This window comes from Medicago truncatula, chromosome 1 (genome assembly GCF_003473485.1).
Source record: "Medicago truncatula cultivar Jemalong A17 chromosome 1, MtrunA17r5.0-ANR, whole genome shotgun sequence".
NCBI lineage: Eukaryota > Viridiplantae > Streptophyta > Magnoliopsida > Fabales > Fabaceae > Medicago > Medicago truncatula.
Genome location: NC_053042.1, coordinates 42,604,464 through 42,624,592, shown reverse-complemented (window position 1 = coordinate 42,624,592; position 20,129 = coordinate 42,604,464). Strand labels below are relative to the sequence as shown.

Genomic DNA, 20,129 nt, shown 5'->3' with positions numbered 1-20,129 from the left:
ACTGATAGACAAAACACATAACTGAATTTAATATGGGCTTTTTAACAAGATTATCACTAAAGAATAAAATTACATATTTTGAATATGTTGATGACAGGAGAAAGCAACCAAAATATAATAACTATGTACAGTAATATATCATATAAAAGGCATAAGGAAAGATAAGCAACAAAAGGACAAAAATTAAACAAGATATATTTAAATCAAAAGAATAAAATATAAAAATGTACCTGCACCAATGGTCAGCGGCGGCAGCAAGCATAGGTGTGGCAGAAAGCACTGAAATGGAAGAGATATACTCCAAAAGTTTACTTTTTAGATTCATTCAATAAATGATGTATATGGTCATTTATATAGACTATATACATCATTTATTTAATGAATCTAAAAAATAAATTTTTGCTTATAATAGTGACCGGAGGGAGTATATGACTAGGTTTTATGCACTTTTGGCGGTTTCTTGAAAAGGGAAAAAAAGGATTGGCGGGATTTTACCAAAAATTAATAAAAAATAGGAATATGTTGGCCTGTGTTGAATGTGCAGAAGTAAATTTTACCTCCGAAAAGTTGTCCTAAAGTTCCCTTTCACAACTTATTTTCAAACTGACTTTTATTGGATTTCCTTCTTTGTAAAAAAGACATTTATTTTATGAGTAAATAGTCAATTTCCCCCATGAAATTGTAAGATTCATCAATTATCCTTTGAAATTAACAAAACTTCAATTACCCCCTGAAATTTCACAACGTTAGTCAATTTACCCCCTCCGTCAAATTTTTCTGTTAGTGAACATGACGTTTTGCAAATACCCCACTGAAGTTTTGCACATATGTGCAAAATGCCCCGAAACTTAAAAATTTATATTATTTTTTTCTTAAAAACAAACAATTAATAGTTAAATATTAAAGCTAACTATTAATTTTGGAGTTTGGAAAAACTACATACATATATACATCAAAATAGGGAAAAATTGTTATTTTTAAAGTGGCAATAATGGTTATTTCTAATAGACAAATTATTATTTTTAGAGGTTTATAAACAAATTAATAATCAGATTTAAATTTATATTTTCTCCTTCACCATCTTAGTCTTTTAGCTCCTCCAACTCCTTCAACAATTTGCTCAAACAATTTAAACTACACAACCCCCAATATTAATCCACAAATCATCCCATTATTGTCACTTTAAAAAATACATATTTTTCCCATTTTGGAGCCTATTTTGATGTATATATATGCACGTAGTTTTCCCAAATTCCAAAATTAATAGTTAGTTTTAATATTTAACTATTAATTGTTTGTTTTTAAGAAAAAAATAATATAAATTTTAAAGTTTAGGGGGCATTTTACACATAAGTGCAAATCTTCAGGGGGGGTATTTGCAAAACGTCATGTTCACTAACAGAAAAATTTGACGGAGGGGGTAAATTGACTAACGTTTTGAAATTTCAGGGGGGTAATTGAAGTTTTGTTATTTTATTAAGAGCTTTATGTGTTTGGCCCCACTTCTTCTTAGAAGTAGAAGAGAAGTGGAAAATAAGTAGGGTCAAACATGCTCTTATTAGAGGTTCGGAAGGCGAGTGGTTAGCGGGGTTCTCCAAATTTTTAGGGAAGTGTGATGCTTTTATTGCAGAGCTATGGGGAGTTTTGGAAGGTCTCCGGTGTGCAAAACGTATGGGGTTCACTGCAGTAGAATTAAATGTGGATTCTTTGGTGGTTGTGAATATTATTACGAGTGGGAAGGAAAGCAATGCGAGTGGTAGGAGTTTTGTTCAAAAAATTAGAAAACTTCTTCAAATGGAATGGGAAGTGAAGGTTAAACATTCGTATCGTGAAGCAACTAGGTGCGCTGATGCGTTAGCTAATATTGGATGTATCATGGGGAATGAGATGATGTTTTATGAGTCGTGTCCGACTCAAATTAACCATTTGTTAGCTGCTGATCAAGCGGGGGTTACTTTTCCGCGCTTGATTAAGATGTAATTTCTTCCGAGCTTCGGCCCTCCCTTTCATCAAAAAAAAAAAAAAAGTAAACAATGTTTCAAAAAAAAGTTACAAAAAGCAAATTACAATAATGCCCATCTATGAAAATGTTGTTTATTAAAGATGCAAGGTAGTTTTTGATAAAAAGTAAGTGGGAGTAGGCTTGCTAACTTACTCCTTCATGTTTTTAGGTGGGAGTAAGTTAGCAGCCCATATATATATATATATATATATTTCATGCACCACGACGACGCCGTCTGTCCCACCGGGCTTGGATCAAATTAATAGTACATGAGATATATATTCTTACTAGGTACATGTTTAAATTAATAAAAATAAATGTGCTAAAAAATAGTTGTGACCAAGTAAAATATCTATATCAATTGTATTGTATAGTTATTCTTTGATGTTATGGTTAACTTAAGCCGATCCGGTTTGTTACAACTGTTGGTTCATCGGTTTAGATTGAGTCATACCGGTTCGCGCCAATTTAAAAACATGGCCGATCTGACTATCAAATCGAACCGATCACCCAAATGATTCCTGGTTGGACTAGTCCAGCCGACCGGTCTGATTCAATTTTTAAAACCATGCTTATACTTCTCTCATGTTTATATGTATTTAATCCAAATTTAAATAAAAGCACTAACTTTTTGCTTATATATATATACAAGATCAATGAAAGTATTTTGTTAGGGCACATTTTAATGCCATATCAATAAGCTAACCATTCTCGTTATCGTTTGAGAGACCAACAATACAATCAAAGACATTAATTCGATGATGATATTGGCCTGGTGCATTTTTATAGGAGAATTTCACGAGCGTGTATTTTCTCTGTACCTTTCCTAACTTAACAACTCTCCCTCCCTGATTTCCGGCAAAAAGCAATTTTAATTGGCCAACAAGCATTTCGTGATTGGCTCGGGATAAACCTTGTTTAGAGAAATAGCACCGCTCATTTTTATAATATACTTTTAAAATATTCTAGTTATCGTTCTCGTTATATTGTATTTTACCATGATATGATCGGACATAGATGGTTTATTTCAAGAACAATATTTAACGAGTGCCCTGGTGACATTGGTTAGAGTAAACTAAAAGTAGTAAATTTATGTTAAAAAATTGTGTAATTATTACTTAGATAAAAGTAACAATTTGTATTTTTAAGAGAAAATTTATTTTACAGGAATTTTTATACAATGCTCATGTGACACTCGTTAGCAATATCTTTATTTTAATAATCAACTAAAAATGGATCATTTTTCTTCTAGGTGGCTTATCTGAAGTTCTGAACTCGGTATATTAGAGACTAACGACAGAATTGACTCAGAAATGAAAAAATTTCAATCGTGCGGTTCTGCCTTACCCCTTAGCAGCTGGTCAATTCAATTATCAGAAGCTCACTTCTTAACTTAGAACAGTCAACCGATGAGTAGAGAATACCATTAAACAAAAATTAAATTAAATAAACAGGGCTAAGTAGGATATAGAAACAAACAAACATACTTGATTAGTAAATAGTAGAACTAAATTCCAACTTAAGAAGCAAAACAATGCAAAGTACAAGTAATTATCTTGATTTAACAACTAATTAAGCAATGTGCTCCCGATCATGTAGTAAGAGTAAACATTAATAGTAGCAAGTTTAGCAAGTTTTTTTCAAAGGTTAGATTGACCCCAATCCTTATACAGCGTATTTAAAGGCCTATGCTTTCCAAGATCAAGCTTATTGACAGCAACAGTTAGTTCATCAACACCACAGAAAGCCAAACGAGGCACTTTCAAGACACTAGCAGCAAGAGGTCCAAGTTCCACAGCATTTCTGCATCTAATCCCATATTCCTTCTTAAGCTTAGCCAAATCATCTTTAATACCAACACTGACAAAGGTATAATCTGGCAGTCGAAGAAAGTTAAGCAATGATGTGGGAACTGAATCTAAATGACATAGCTGAATAATAAGACACAACTGGCCATTACATAGGTGCAGAGTTGCACATTCGGAATTGTCGTAGATTTCTTCCTCTGATACCTTATTTTCAAACATTGACAACTCGACATCGAACCCGATTACCTTTGGTCCATTATAATTTGCAGGACGTAAGAAGGACCATAGTAGGTTGTCAACCTCTTGCTGCTTGTTTGTTACGGTGGTCTTGATATGAACTCCGTTCAGCAGAAACGACTCAAGAAAACCCATAATTAGTACTGTATAATAATAGAAGAATGAGTTATGAAAAATTTATGTAACAAGAGGACGGGTATTTGTAGAGTGGCGTTGTGAATCTGCTGTGACGTTTGAATAGAATCTCGGAAGTCATGAAGGATTTGATGTAGAAAGCTGGAAGGTTTATCTCCTCTGACCTCTATAATTTCATTCTTTCAATGTTTCGAAAATATGTGAACTTAAATTTATACTACTCCCTCCGGTCCTATTTACAAGAGACAGTTGACTTTTTAAATACATTGAATAATATATGTATCTAGTCAAGAACCTAAACCAAATACATAAATTATTCAATGTATCTAAAAAGTAAATTGTCTCTTGTAAATAGGACCGGAGGTAGTATTTACTTTTGGTAAGCACGCATGGCTTATATCAAAAAAAAAAAAAAAATAGTAGGCTTAACAATGGGACGGAGTAAGGACAAATTTAACTTTTTATGTCCCTATCCTCGACTACATGTTATCATACTCATATCTAATGAGGATGAGGAATTAAATCATTTCGCCATCTCCAATTGGTTTTAGTATCCCGCTGCAACCTCGTCCCCAAAATGAATCATTTTAAAAAAAAATACTTTTTTTTTTTTCAAGCTCGAGGACAATGTTGTGATGTATCTAGTAATATGCTCCCTTTTTAACATTTTCTTTACCGAATGATTTGGTTACTCATTTACATATCAATGACATTTTTTATAACATGATAAATAGAGATGAATTTGAGTATGAGTTCAGGGTGTTGTAATTTTAAGGTTTTATTTTATTTCAAAAAGTTAATGCAATTAACTATTATCATTTAAGCACATTTAGGCCCCGTTTGGATAAACAACTTATATAGATGCTTATAGCATTAGAGCTTATACCATTAGAGTTTACATCATAAGCTCTTATACTTGATAAGCTATTTATGTTTAGATATGTACACTGAAAAGTACTTAAATAAATTGAAGTGTTTGGATGTGACATTACATAAGCAATTCTCGAAATTTTAAATATTTTTAATTTAACAAAAAAATCAAACAATTGAACCACAATTATCAATTTTTTTTTGATAAAATTAATCAAGATGTAAAAAAATATTATAATATATTAATTATAATTATATATATAGTATAATCAATATTCGTCCTTAAAAAATATCAATATTCATATAGTCTAAACATCATCATACACAAATATAATAATATATGATAAGCTTTCTTTTTAAAAAAAAATAATAATAATATAAATATAATAGTAAGAAATAATCACGTATGTAAAATTTTAATAGTCTTACACCATTGTTGAAAAAATCTTTATAAATAATAGTTAAAAACAAAAATAAAATAAAATAGATATCAGTGTACAGTTTGTTACCAAAAAAAGACAAGTTAAGTTTGTTTTTTTTATTTAGTTCAATTTATTACGTAACAAAAAAATAATAAAATTCTTCCTTAAAAAAAATAATAAAAATCTTAGTTACATGTTATACTTTAGTAAGATAAGTATAACAATTTTGTTACTACGCAAAGATAACTAACAAAAAAAATATATGTTTTGAAAAAGTGGATCCAGAGAGAATCGATGGAGGTTACATAAATTCATAAGCTCCTTGTTAAGCCGGAGGGTAAGCTGAAAATTTAGGCTTATTAAAATATGGCACAAGCAGCTTATGAAACTATGATAAGCTATTTTTATTTATTTACCCAAACACCTTTAAAAAGGCTTATGGAAGTAGATAAGCCGACATAAGCTCAAAATAAGCCAATCCAAACAGAGCCTTAATTGTTTACTGAGTCAAAGGCGGTTGCAATTTAGTAGCTATTATTAAGGCTTTATTTTTGGATTACAAAGCTAATTTTTACTTGCTTGGAAAATATTATTTTACGTGAAACAAAAGGAGTTAAGCTTTTTCTTTTTTCTAGCCTTTGATTAGTGGCAACAACATCAACAACTCTACTCACCTCCTAAATATAGTTTTCTTTCCTCTTAAATATTGAATTTTTGGGTTACATCTTCTCTTATCTTTTAGATAAATTCAAGTTGTTCTGCCAACTCTGATATGATTCATAGTAGGGAAGAACTTGTTTTATCCTGGGAAGATATGAGCTTATAAGGCGGATAAAATCCTTAAGGATAGTGACTTCGTCACGCCTCAAGTTATGTAACGGCTTACTATTTTGCAATCATGATTTCTTGTTTGTTTACGTCAATTCTGCCTTCTGCAAATCACCGCAATTTTAAGAACAGATAAGTTTATTGTTCTCTTTTACCTATATTTTATTGATGCTTATATTTATATAAGTTGATTATTATTCAGTGAAAATTATCTTGACTAATTTTACTACAATCTTAAGGATTTTACTTTTTGATATCATAAAACTAATCCCTAATTATATTTTATTTATTTATTCGGGTATTGTTATGTCTAAGGAATGGACTGTCAATTTTGAGAAACGAAAGCTAAAAATTGCGAATGACGAAACTGATCCAACAAAGAGAGAGTCTTGATGTCACTCCTGTTAAGAAGTACGGCGGTGGTTGCTACTTGTTTGGATTATCATCAATGGACTATGGTATTGGTCCTTAAATCAACGATTCCACCAAACAGGTTCCTTTTGTTCATATTCTTTGTTTTTTCTATTTTAAGTGCTCTGATGATATTCTTTTAAATTGCTAACATGGTTGCAATCCTAAAATTCATGTTTTTATCGAGGAATCAAATATTATTATATGCATAGTACTCTTTGAAAAGTATTTTCTACGGGGTTTTTTGGATAATAATATTATTATTGTGATTAATAGAATTTTCTATTACTTTTACGTTAAGATTTTCTTATTAGTTATTTGGTTATTAAATCGTCTCCACTCAGATAATCTAGTATGTTGTTTGAGCTGTTATGTTAGCCGGGTTAATCTATCGGTTACAAAATGAACTTTGTCACGTGCTATATGTTTATGTTACTATTTGTCTTTTTAAAACATATTTGTGAAATTGATTTTAAGAACGAAATCCAATTTCTCTATAATGTAAATCAATTCATCTATGTGTGCATGTCATATATATGGGTTTAGGATTTATTAATTTGATGTACATAAAATGTCATATATATGAACCTTAATGGTGGGATGTCATAAGCATGCATTGTGTGAACTTTGTAATGATTGTGTATGTATTTGTATTGCGTATATGACTTTTATAAATGCAAAATGTTTCTGAGAATGTGTAATTGATAGTTCATGTGGCCTAATTTATTTCTATTTTTTTAAGATCAATGTTTGATATGATGAGCTAATTGATCAAGAAAATTGTATATATGACAAAGACATCAATGACTAAATTGGTGAAACTTTGTGAATATGTCATGTTTATATTTTATCGAATTTTCAAGTCAGTTTTTAATAGTTTCTTTTAAAAGAAAAATTGGGAGTAATCTTTGGATTTGTTGTGAGTACTGGTTCATCTTATTTCTTGGTAGAGATACCATGGCTTTTATCCTTATATTTCTTTATCCCACTCCATTACCACAATATTTCTTGATGTTAACCGTGACGTAGTTAGACAATTATTGGTTTTATGAGGCTTACTTTTCTAGTTTATGGGCTTATGTGATTTTTTTACTTTGAGCTTGGCTGTATGATCTAATTATGTTTGTATTAATCAAAATTGTTTATCGGAATTGTTCTTGTCTGCATCATACTAGATGTAAGTTCATAAGGAAATGTGGTAGTATAATGTTTTTGACAAGTATATGATATTGAGAAATTTGTGGAGAACATTTATGATATACATGAGTAAAATAAGCGCAATAGAGATGTTGTCACTTGAAAATCATTCAAGTAGACCTGAATAAAAATATATTTATTTTATACAATGTGGGGGTATTGTCGTCTGAAAGTTTTTCAAGTAGACAAATATAATAAAATTAATCATAAATTTATTTTTCCCCTTTGTGAAGATGTTGTCGCATAGTATTTATCTAAGTATACCTGTTGAAATATATTATGGAAATTAGTTTGATAATATATGAGATATTGTTGACAGAATGGATAAACCTTTGTATTAAAATAATACAAAGATGTCAAATAGATATGAATCCAATGAGAATAAATCTATAGGTAGATTTATCTTATTGATGAACATATTGTCATTTAGTAGACAATGACTTGTATTAGTTTATTGTGTAATTCGAGTTTATTTTTATAAACTTGATGAAATATGAGGTTAATTGACTTAGAGACGTCTTGGTCAATATTTGTGAATTAAGTGGATCCGTATATATACAACCTATTGGGAAGAAATTTGGGAAATGAGACTACGCCATTCGAAAACGACAAGTAATGGGAACCCAACCTTTGTAATTGGAGATCCCATGAAGAACGTTCAATGGGTAAAAACAAGTTACTTGTTAGTTCTATTAGCACTAAAATAATGTTGTATGTTTCCTATAGTGTATGATAATGGATGAGATGTGCTAAATAATATAAAATTGAGGGATAAGTTTTAAAGACTTTAATGATTACCATAAGCCCTTATGGGTGGTGTATGGTCGTAGCATACGCTAGATAAAATCACTTATGTGAGTGTCAAGTGGGGCCGCTTGCATGAGATTGTGGCTGGTCTCTAGAGCACTCATGAATACCAAGTACGCGCACGGTCTATTAGCACACAACCGCGTAACAAGAATTGTGGGGGTGTAATGTGATTGTGAGACCTCTTGCATACAACAAGTGTCTTGGGTTCCATAGCTTGCTAAACCAATTCAATGTGTGTTAAGTCTCATTTATCTAGGACGGGTTCCATAGCTTGCTACATCGTTTCGATGCATTACATCTACGATGTTTACCCAAGAAAACTCTTTATAACCTCTTATTTTAACTTTTGAAATATGTGGGGGATTGTTGTAATTTTAAAGTTTTATTTTATTTCAAAAGTTAATGCAATTAACTATTATCATTTAAGCACATTTAGTTGTTTACAGAGTCAAAGGCGCAGTTACATTTCTTTTCCAACGTTCACAATTTAGTAGCTTTTATTAAGGCTTTATTTTTGGATTACAAAGCTAATTTTAACTTACTTGGAAAATATTATTTTACGTGAAATAAATGGAGTTAAGGTTTTTCTTTTTTTCTAGCCTTTGATCAGTAGCAACAACATCAACAGCTCTACTCACCTCCTAAATATAGTTTTCTCTCCTCCTAAATATTGAATTTTCGGGTTACATCTTCTGTTATCTTTGAGATAAATTCAAGTTGTTCTGCCACCTTTGATATGATTCATAGCAGAGAAGAACTTGTTGTATCCTGGGAGGATATGCGTTTATGAGGAGGATAAAATCCTTAAGGACAGTGACTTCGTCACACCTCAAGCTATGTAATGGCTTACTATTTTGCAGTCATGATTTCTTATTTGTTTACGTTAATTCTGCCGTCTGCAAATCACCGCAATTTTAAGAACAGATAAATTTATTGTTCTCTCTTTTACCTATGTTTTATTGATGCTTATATTTATATATGTTGATTATTATTTAGAGAAAATTATCTTGACTAATTTACTACACAGGGTGGTATTATATGCATGTTACTCATCCAGTACACATGTTTTAAAATCGTTGAAAACAGAAACTCATACACAAACTCATTCAAAGCTGAAAAAACCTGTCCAATCATGGTGTGTTTAGGCGGGTAATTGTTGTTATAGATTTTGTTGTCATGCCTAGTTAAAAGGTTGTCCGAGCAACTTGCATTTTGGAAATCTGAATAACGAAGGCTTTTGGAGGATTTTAGAATGTTAGGTTTATTTTTTTAAAATATATTTGATCAACTTTGCTTTACATTATGAACCAAATACCTCAATTTTAGTTTGTCAATCTGGGACGGATCTGACCAAGGCCGGGTGTGGCAAATGCCACACCAGCCTAGGTCCAATTTTTTTTATCAGTTCACTATATATTTTTACTTGTACATATGTTTATATTTTTATTCATATATTAATACCAAGATTTTAATTTCTACGCAACTGCGACTTACTTCCAAACAATAGTACAGCACGCTCACCCGTTCTATGCAGGGGTATCCTGCTAGAGCATTTGATTAATCTCTTGTAAGATATATAATCAGATAATATATCAATTACATTTGATTCATTTTTAAAAAACATTTTCTCCTTAACAAAAATATTTTTAAGTGTTCGTGATTAAAAAATAATAATACTCTCCTTCCTTCCAAAATTCTTCATCCATACTCTAGGTGTCATATTTTTTTTTTCCACTAATTGGAGAATGAGATGTATGATGCATTGGATTATGATAATAAAATTTAAGACTTTTTTTTTCTATCAAAATAACTCATCTCTTCTCAATTATCTCTAAAGTTTATTGGTTTATGTTGTAACTCTAGTTCTTTCCCTTGTACTCCCTCCGTTTCTAAATATAAACAAATTTTACGTTTTAGATTCATTCAATTAATGATGTATGTGGTCTATATTATGAACCACATACATCATTAATTGAATGAACATAAAAAATAAAATTTGCTTATATTTAAAAACGGATGGAGTAATTGCTTCTTTCAAATTCGTCCGGCCATCGTTAATTATGTATCACAGCCATTGGTTGGCCATATTAAAAAGAGATTATCGTGGTGGAAGAGCAGAGACTTGTGTTTGGGTGTCGTTTGGTTCTTCTTAGATATATCATGTCATCACTTTTGGTCTACTTACTTTCCTTTTTCAAAACGCCCTCAAATATCATCCCATCTATTAAATTTATTAATAAATAAATGATATGTTTTGGGTGGGGGAGGGGGTTGTGAGGATGTTAGGGAAATCACATGGATTATGAACTTGTACTTGTTTTATGTTCTTAAGGGCAAAAGTGTGCATTATAGCCAACAACTAAACCAAACATATTTAATTAATCACCGTGAGCTTAGCTCAATGGATATTGCATTTTAAAATGTGTGTCCAAGCAAACTTATGGCGGGTTGCTTCTTTTATTTTAGGTCAAATACCTCCCCGGGTCCTTTAAGTTTTATGTTTGTTTCAGATAGATCCTTTAAGTTTCCAAAGTTTCAGATAGGTCCTTTAAGTTTAGAGTTTGTTTCGGATAGGTCCTTTAAGTTTCTAAGGTTTCAGATAGGTCCATGCAGCTCATAAAAATTGGAAAATGTAAATTTGGTGCTGGAGACAAATTCTATCACTAGAAAAGAAAGAAAGTTTCTACGGTGCAGTCATGAAACTGACTTTTTTAAAAAAGTTAATTTTAATCTTAATATTTGTTTCATTTTTAAATTGTTGATTACTGATTAATGATCAATAGTAATTCATCTAGTAATGCTTGCAACATTTTAGACTTACAGGTATTATTTTATCGTTGGCATCTCTAACATGCAAACAGAGTTGCTGATATCATGTGATAGTCTTAAGTGTTACACTTTGTTGGGTGTTACACTTAAAATAAAGTAGGATAAAATTAGATTAAGTGTATTCTTGTTAATCTGATGAATTGATGATACTATGGGGATTGAACTTTTGATGACACTGTACAAATAGTGGGGTGTTACTCGCAACAATTTTGATGCTATAGTGTTAACTTAACCAGAAAAGTCATTCTCATGACTTCACCATAGAATTTTCCAGAAAAATATTCAAGTCTAATAACGAGTAAACTCAAGCGACAAAATTACAATAATAACATTAAAATATCTATTTTAGAAAAATTTAATAAACTTAGGCACATTAAAGCAAGTCTTCCTTAGCTCATTATAATATAAGCAGCAAAAACTCAACTTGCCAACTTAATCATCAAAGAGGGGTTCAGGTTTGATTTTCTTTTCGAATGGCGGTTGTGGTGGGATTAATGCATACCTTCCAAGCAATGTACTCCCAATCTTGTAGTAAGAGTAAACATTAACAGTAGCAAGTTTAAGAAGTTATATGCTAAGGGATTTACTACCCCAATTAAAGTCCAGGCTCAGAGGTCTGTGCTCCCTTAAATCAATCCCATTCACAACAAAAGCTAATTCATCAAGACCACAAAAACTCAAGCGAGGCATATCCATAACAGTAGCAGCAAGTGGTCCAAGTTCAAATGCATTTATTATGTATCCAATCCCACACTGCTTCTCTAACTTAACCAATTTATCTTTGATACCAACGCCTACAAAGGTATAATCTGGCATAGAGAGAAAATTATGCATCAATGGAAGAGGTAAAAATCTATGAAAACAATTACCAATTAGCAGAATAATAAGACACGAATGTCCAACACAAAAGTTCAGATTGGCGCATCTGAACCGAAAATGACATTCATTTTGCAAGTCATCCGACACAGAAAATTGGATGTCAAAAATTTATGTAAGTTAATATGCTTCAATTAATGAAAATAATTTCCATAAAAAATAAAAAGTCTTTTCATATTCATTTAAATAAACCTATAAAGTTTTGATTAGGGTCTAAAGTATGGTTATTTTAGCTAATTAGACTTTTAAGAAAATTTCTGCCAAGTCTAGTTAAAAAAAATCTAACCTAGTCGGTATAACCTATTTACACCCTACATAACACATACAAGAGTGATCATGTAAGTCTTTTGAGTGATCATGTGATCATTTTCATTTAATAAATGATAGATGTGGTGGACCACAACATCATTTATTCAATAAACCTAAAATATAAAAAGTTTGTTATAATTAAGAATGGTGGGAGTAATAGATTAATATATGTGGTACGAGATTGGAACTTGTTAAACAGGTTATCAAGTATTTGATCTCATACATTTTCGTGCACGAAGAAAATTTGGTTGAGATGAGAGAACGCACTTTGTGTGCCCAATAGATTTCTCGATGGAGATTAGTCACCCTAATCGGCGGTGGAACTTCAAACCATGGTAAAAGAAATTACTTTAATATCCAAAAAGATGTTAGACACAATATTTTTCTATTGTTGCCATCTATACCATAAAAATATAAGAATTTATATTATATTTATTATGTTTTTTGAAAGATATTATATTTGTTATACTGTTGGTATCATTGAAAAATAGAAGTATAATTTGTTACAATTTGAAAGTGAAAAATATTCATTATTTATACCTATAATTTTAATCAAAATTTCATAAAACTATCGTTTGTGCTAGGTTAACTTATCATCTTGTTAATTGTCTTAAGGCATACTCTACTTGACGCAGGTTCCAATCATAGCAAATAAGAATAAATAAAATTATTGTTTGTAATTTATAGTCATTAGTGCAATAAAATAGTAATAATAACTTATCTTACATTAAATCAAATAACGCTGTCTTAGGTACATTTCTAGTGGTTCTATAAGGTGTAAATATTTTATGTTCAAACACTACTATTCTAACACGGTAACTTTGAAAAGAAAAAAATAAAACCAATTGGGAGGTTCCAAATCAGAACTTAGAACAGAGATTTGTGGAGCCATGGTCGACTGCTGGATAGTGAACACCATCATACTAATACCTAATAACCACCCGGTAACCAAGAGAAGATGTTGCAATATCTGTTCAATATTTGATCAAGAGATTTAATTTCAGTAATCCAACTAAAGTGTTTAATTATTTTTTTTGCAAAAAATATAATCTGATAAGTTGCAAATCCAATTCTAATTGATTTTAAAATACAATAAAGATGGCCGAGTGAACCTAGAAACAAGCTTAATCACCATGGATTAATTAATATTAGAATCCACAACCAAAATCAAATCCAACTACAGAAACAAACCAACGGAAAGTAGTGGGGAACTTGATTAACTAACAATTACCATTAAGCAATGTGTTCACAATCATATAATAAGAGTAAACGTTAACAGTGGCAAGTTTAGCAAGTTTTTTGCCAAGATTACTTTGACCCCAATCCTTAAACAGCGTGGTTAAAGGTCTCTGATTTCGAAGATCAAGCTTATTGACAGCAACAGCAAGTTCATCAACGCCGCAAAAACTCAAACTAGGCATCTTCCTAACACTAGCAGCCAAGGGTCCAAGTTCCACAGCATTTCTGCATCTAACCCCATATTCCTTCTCAAGTTTAGCCAAATTATGATTGATACCAACACCAACAAAGGTATAATCTGGAAGACGAAGAAAATTAAGCAATGATGTGGGAAATGAATCTAAATGACATAGCTGAATAATAAGACACGAATGACCATTGCATAGATTCAAGATTGCACATTCGGTCTCAAAATTGGTTTCTTCTTCTGATACTTTATTTTCACACATCGACAACTCGATATCAAACCCGATAACCTTAGGTCCTTTATAATTTTCAGGATGTAAGAAAGACCATAGAATGTCGTCGATCACTTTCTGTTTATTTGTTACAGTGGTCTCTATAAGGACTCCGTTCAGCTGAAACTTCTCCACGAAACCCATGAGTGTTAGTTTTAGATGATAGAATATGAGTAGGAGGAGGAGGCTTTGAGCGTGTGTGGAGTAGTCTTGTGAATTTGTGACCTTTAAATAGAATCTGAAAAGTCCCGAAGGGTTTCAGTTACAAAACTGGAGGGTTTCATCTAGAAAATTGCATTTTATTCTTTTTGATAAAAATAAATTGCATTCTTTCAAGTTTCGAAAATAGGTGAAGCAAAATACGTCAATTAATTCTAAAATTGAAGCTGAATTTGGATTTATTTTTGGTAGTCAAAAGGCTGCCCAAGAAACTTGCCATTTCGAAAGTCTTAAGCGTCATTTTAATTTTTTTTTATACAACACTGCATCTAATTGGAAAATGTATGGTTAACAATAAACAAAATCAACTCTCCTTCAAAAAAAAAAAAAATAAACAAAATCAACTCAAAAATAGTTAAAAACTTGATTTGGTAATTTGTTCTTCGAACTTGATTCGTCAAGTAAATGAGTTGAACTTGATTTAAAAATTAAGCCCGTTAAATAATCGAGATGAATTTAAACTATATATAGTTCAACTCGTTTGATTAATGAGCAAACTCTACGTATTAAACTGGATATATCTTGTAAGACCATGATTTCAAATGAATTAAAAGATAAAATATCAATATTTAGATTTAATTTGATGTTTGAAACTCACGTGACTCACTCTACTTCTCTTTTCTAGGCTTTTTTTCCTTCTAAAATAACCTCTTGTCCCTTATATTGAAAAAAATTAGGATCTAAGAAATTGATAATTTTTGTCTGGTTTGAATTATTTGGCCCTTAGTAATTTTATGATTGATTTTTGAGATTACCGTTGTAGGCAAACATTATTTTTGTCTTTGGTTCATTTGATTTGAGCTATTAAGTTAAACATATCGAGTCAAACTGAACTTAAATTCTAACTAACAAAAGTTGTCATGAACTCGAGTCTAATTTCAAACGGATTCAATTTTATTGAGTCGAGTTGGACCAAATTTGCCTTAGCTCGACTCATTGTCAATGCTAAAACTTAGGATTGTTCTTATTTTTTTGTATTCAATTGGAGTAAGCCTGTAAAATTTTGCGAATATTCAATAGGAACAATGAAGATTTTCATAAATAAAATAGGGATAATCAAGATTTTTGAAAATGGATGTACAAACATTTAAATTTTGATGAATTAATCCATAAGGACTTAAGGAGTCTCTCTCTCATGTTTGTGCTCCTCTACATTTTTTTTTCTTTCCAAATACAATACTACTCTAAAATGTACAAGCAAAAAGGTCGTTCAAAAAGTTGATGCATGCGGTTTAAAATTTAGTCTACCATAAGTTACTTATTTGTAAAATTTAGTCTACCATTTTGCTAGAAAAAAAAGAAAGCAACAGCAAAATAACAATCTCAAGAATAATGGGACTCGTGAGAATCAAGTACAAGTGAAACAAAAGAGGAATGTTATCTGATAACAACCATTGTTGCTACAAAAATCACATCTTACTGGGAGATAGGCCAACATTTACTACCAAAAGATTGAAGAAAACGGACAGAATCAAGACAAACATTTAAATCACTAAAATAAATCCAGCAACCAAAGACGAACAAGGCCAGCACGTATCACATTTTCCTAATCAGTGAGTTTCCGATCATGTAATAAGAGTAAACATTAACAGTAGCAAGTTTAGCAAGTTCTTTGCTAAGAGGAATGCAAACATAGTCATAAGCAGATGATACAGGCCTATGCTCTCGAAGATCAAGTCCAAAGACCAAAATAACCAATTCATCAACACCACAAAAACTCAAACGAGGCTTCCTCATGACAGTAGCAGCTAACGGGCCAAGTTCCACAGCATTTCTACATCCAATCCCATAGTATGTTTCCAACTTGGCCACATTGTCTTTGATTCCAACTCCAACAAAGGTAACATTTGGCATACGAAGAAAGTTAAGTAGTGAACTGTACGCCAAATCATAATTCCAACTCTTAAAATATCGTAGATGATTAAGCTGAATGATAAGACAAGATTGTTCATCACAGAGAAGTACAGTTGCGCATTTGGACTACGCAAAGATTCCTTGAGATTGAATGTAACTACCAGTAACCATATACCACTCTGCATCAAAGCCGATAACTTTCGTTCTAATATTGTCTCTGTTAGAAGGGTGTAAGAAAGACGATGTATGCTTCTCAATCTCTTTCTCATCGGATGTAACTGTGGTCTTAATATGCTTTCGGTTCAGCTCAGACGTCTCCTCGTAATCCATAATTGTAGAAACAAGATGGTACTCACTCCGTTCGTTTTTAAGTGTTTCGAGAAATTTTTTATTTCTATTTAACTGTCACTTTTAAAATTCAATGCAACAATAAATGTTGTTTTAGCAACATTACCCTTAGTTATTTATTACGGAGAGAGAAATATGTGAAATAATATATTAAATGAATAAGGCTGTTATAGTAAAAGTATACATTATTATATTTTTATTGAATTGTCCTTGTTATTATTTTGAAACCTTCATTTTAAGTAATTATTACTTTCTTTGTTTCACTACAAACTTTTACATGGGGACCACAAAAAGTATTTATAAGGGGTAAATTTATCAAATTTTGCTTAGAAATTTGAGAAAGTCAAATATTATGGGACAAATATTTTTTTCAAATAGATCAAGTATTGAGGGACAGAGGGAAGTATCGTCTTAGAATTTAATTCTTTGGGTGGAATCTCGATATGCATAGTAGAATATTTGGGACGTTCAATCATTTCTTATACTCTTACTTCCAAAATTCGGGTTTTAGTACATATTTATAAAAAAAATAAAAATAAAAAATTCTACATATTTATAAAATAAAAATAAAAATTGGCTTTAAATTAATTTGTTTACATATTTCTCCAACTTAATTACGGGAATATGTGAAATTAAAAACCTTTCAAAAAAAAAAAACAATTTCTCCAACTTCCAAAACTCGGATTTACCTCTTGCTACTAAAGTTCAATATGTTCTCCTACTATCTTAATCCATAATAACATGGTCTTTTAACAATTTTTTTTTTTTTTAAGAAACGGTCTCTTTAACAATTGTACCCAAATTAAAAAATGTACACCATGAAGAGAAAGAGTCTTGTTAATTTGTGTTTCATCTAGAAGACATAGTTCATCTGACAAATGTCGATATTGAAAGACCGGACGTCGTGATCCGAGTTCGAACCCGAGACCTCACAATTGTGTGTGAATTTAATTTTAATTGTTTACCATTTTATCTAAGACAAAAAAAAAAAAAAAAAAAAACTTGTGTTTTTAAGGCACAAGTTAAAGATTTTAAAAGTAGCAAGTACTCCCTCCGTCCCAAATTGTATGACGTTTTGGACATTTCACACATATTAAAAAATGTAATTAATATTGTGTGGGAAAGAGATATTATGAGTTGTTTTACAAAATTGTCCTCAATAAATGATATGAGAAAGATAAATAAAGAAATTGAAAGAAGAGAGAGTAATAAATAGTTAAGGATATAATAGGAAAAGTAACATTAATTTTTCATTGGTATTGTAAACCGACATACAATTTGGGACAAATATTTTTTCTAAAGTGACATACAATTTGAGACGGATGGAGTAGTATATATTGAAAAGAATTAATTCACATGAATTATTTAACTTGTTGAGAAATAAATTAGCACAATTTCCAATATAAAATTTCTATTTTAGTACATTAACATGTGCACCTATGTTAACATTTTCTAAAGAGAAATTATACTATTATTTAAGAGAATTAATTTTATTAGCGGTATAAAAAAAAAGTTAAATTGAAAGAATTAAAAAAGATAGAATAATAAATAATAAAAATTGCATTATTTTATAGATATAGTAAAATGACATATAAAATAAGATTTTTTTTTTTTGTTAGAATGAAGTGTATTTTTAGACTAAGAGACTACTAACAAGTACTTCAAGGACACATTGTTAAGACTAGGTCTGGTAAACATATGTTAACGAATAATTAATATTGAATAAGTTAACTAATTGAATTTATAATGTTTGACAAAATTAACGGTTAAACTAATCTATAAATACAAAATGATATAGAAAATATATGTTTAATTAATTGACGAAAAATTATAATATGTAGGGTGCGTTTGTTTCAGCTTTGAAAAAAATAGATTTTGGACCGCTATTATTCCACAAAGGGCTCACTGCCCTCTACAAGAGTTCACTGACCATCTACAAGAGCGTCGCCAAAGCTCTAGAAAAAGATGTACCCTTCGTTATTGTCCCTGAAACCGCATTTCCTATATTTTGGGGTTAAATATTCGGCCAAGATACCCAGATTGACCTAAGCATGCACACTTTCTATATCAAAAGTGACTTAGGGCTTCAGTTACTAACCAAAAGTAACTCAGGGCCTGAGTCACGAACTAAGAGACTTAATAAGGCTATAAATATCCCACTTGAGACCATTATCAAGGCATGACTTAAACATATACTAAATCATAGTCATCGATATTGTACTCACTGCAAGTACATTTGATGTCCACCGTGAGACCTCAACAAAACTAACCTATACTGCATTTAAAACCTTAACAACCTTCTGGTTGTCTCAAAAAACGATCGGGATTGGGTTTGTCCACATCTTGATGGCGGTCATCATGTTCTTGTTCGTGTTGTTGGATCGTTGTCATGGAAGCTTCAAGGGCTTCATTCTACAGCAACAACTGCTTTATTTGGAGTAAACTTTGTTCACAACTTCACATTTAAATGAGATGACATACGCTTTATTATAATAATGCAAGGATTTAAACTGAACAATAAACTTAGGCTGTATTTGGTAACACAAAAAAGCTAGCTTATAGCTTGTTGGATTAGCTTATAAGCTCGTTAGATGAAAATGTGGCGTGTTTGGTAACAAGCTTTTTTCATGAGCTTATAGCGTTTTTTTGAAAAGCTATTTCAAGTAGCTTTTTATATTTTCTTCCAACTTTAACCTTATTAATTTAAATTAATTATTTTTTTAATTAAACAACTACTCATGTTCATCTTTATAACCGCCCCATTTTGTCCTTTTAAAAAAAATGTCACGTTGTTTTTTTTTTAAGGAGCACTTTATATATATATGTATGTATTTTTTTTAAGAAAATGTTTTATATTTTACTATAACTAACCTGCCGTACACCACACAAAAATAACTAGTCTATTTTTTTTAAAGGAAAAAATAATTAGTCTATTGTACGTTGTAAAATTTTATATATTCTAACTCATATTTTATTTCCACCTTTCTCTTATTTTTGGAATTCATAAAGCAGAGATCAAAATTATCGGTGAATATTTTTTTAAGATTAAAGGTCGAAGAATTTTTTTATGGAGACTAAGACCAAAAGTTTGAATATTTATAGGGTTAAATATATGTATATTAAATCCACTCTTTTGTTTAATATACATATTTTGATATACATATAAACACACACATGTTCTTTTATGTCATTTTATATTTATCAGCTGCTTCAACAACTAATTTATCAAATACATTATTTTTAATAAGCAAGCTTTTCAATTATAAGCTATCAGTTA

The 20,129-nt window shown here is 30.8% G+C and overlaps 2 protein-coding genes across 2 annotated transcripts; both read right to left on the bottom strand.

The window, feature by feature from the left end:
• Window positions 1-3,642: 3,642 nt before the first annotated feature.
• On the bottom strand, window positions 3,643-4,182 carry LOC112418634 (uncharacterized). Its single transcript, XM_024775074.1, has one exon. The coding sequence runs from the start codon at window positions 4,180-4,182 to the stop codon at window positions 3,643-3,645; it is 540 nt and encodes a 179-aa protein (XP_024630842.1).
• Window positions 4,183-16,186: 12,004 nt separating this feature from the next.
• LOC112418633 (uncharacterized) lies at window positions 16,187-16,834 on the bottom strand. The gene is made up of 2 exons (XM_024775073.1): window positions 16,673-16,834; window positions 16,187-16,576 (listed from the first exon to the last, which is right to left on the bottom strand). The coding sequence occupies exons 1-2, from the start codon at window positions 16,832-16,834 to the stop codon at window positions 16,187-16,189; spliced, it is 552 nt and encodes a 183-aa protein (XP_024630841.1).
• Window positions 16,835-20,129: the final 3,295 nt, after the last annotated feature.

What these genes read in the sequence shown, in the direction of transcription:
- LOC112418634 (XM_024775074.1), bottom strand. Translation starts at nt 4,182, where the DNA reads ATGGGTTTTCTTGAGTCGTTTCTGCTGAACGGAGTTCATATCAAGACC.
- LOC112418633 (XM_024775073.1), bottom strand. Translation starts at nt 16,834, where the DNA reads ATGGATTACGAGGAGACGTCTGAGCTGAACCGAAAGCATATTAAGACC. An exon ending in TTGATGCAGAGTGGTATATG is followed by an intron (nt 16,577 to 16,672) that starts GTTACTGGTAGT and finishes CTTATCATTCAG; the next exon opens with CTTAATCATCTACGATATTT.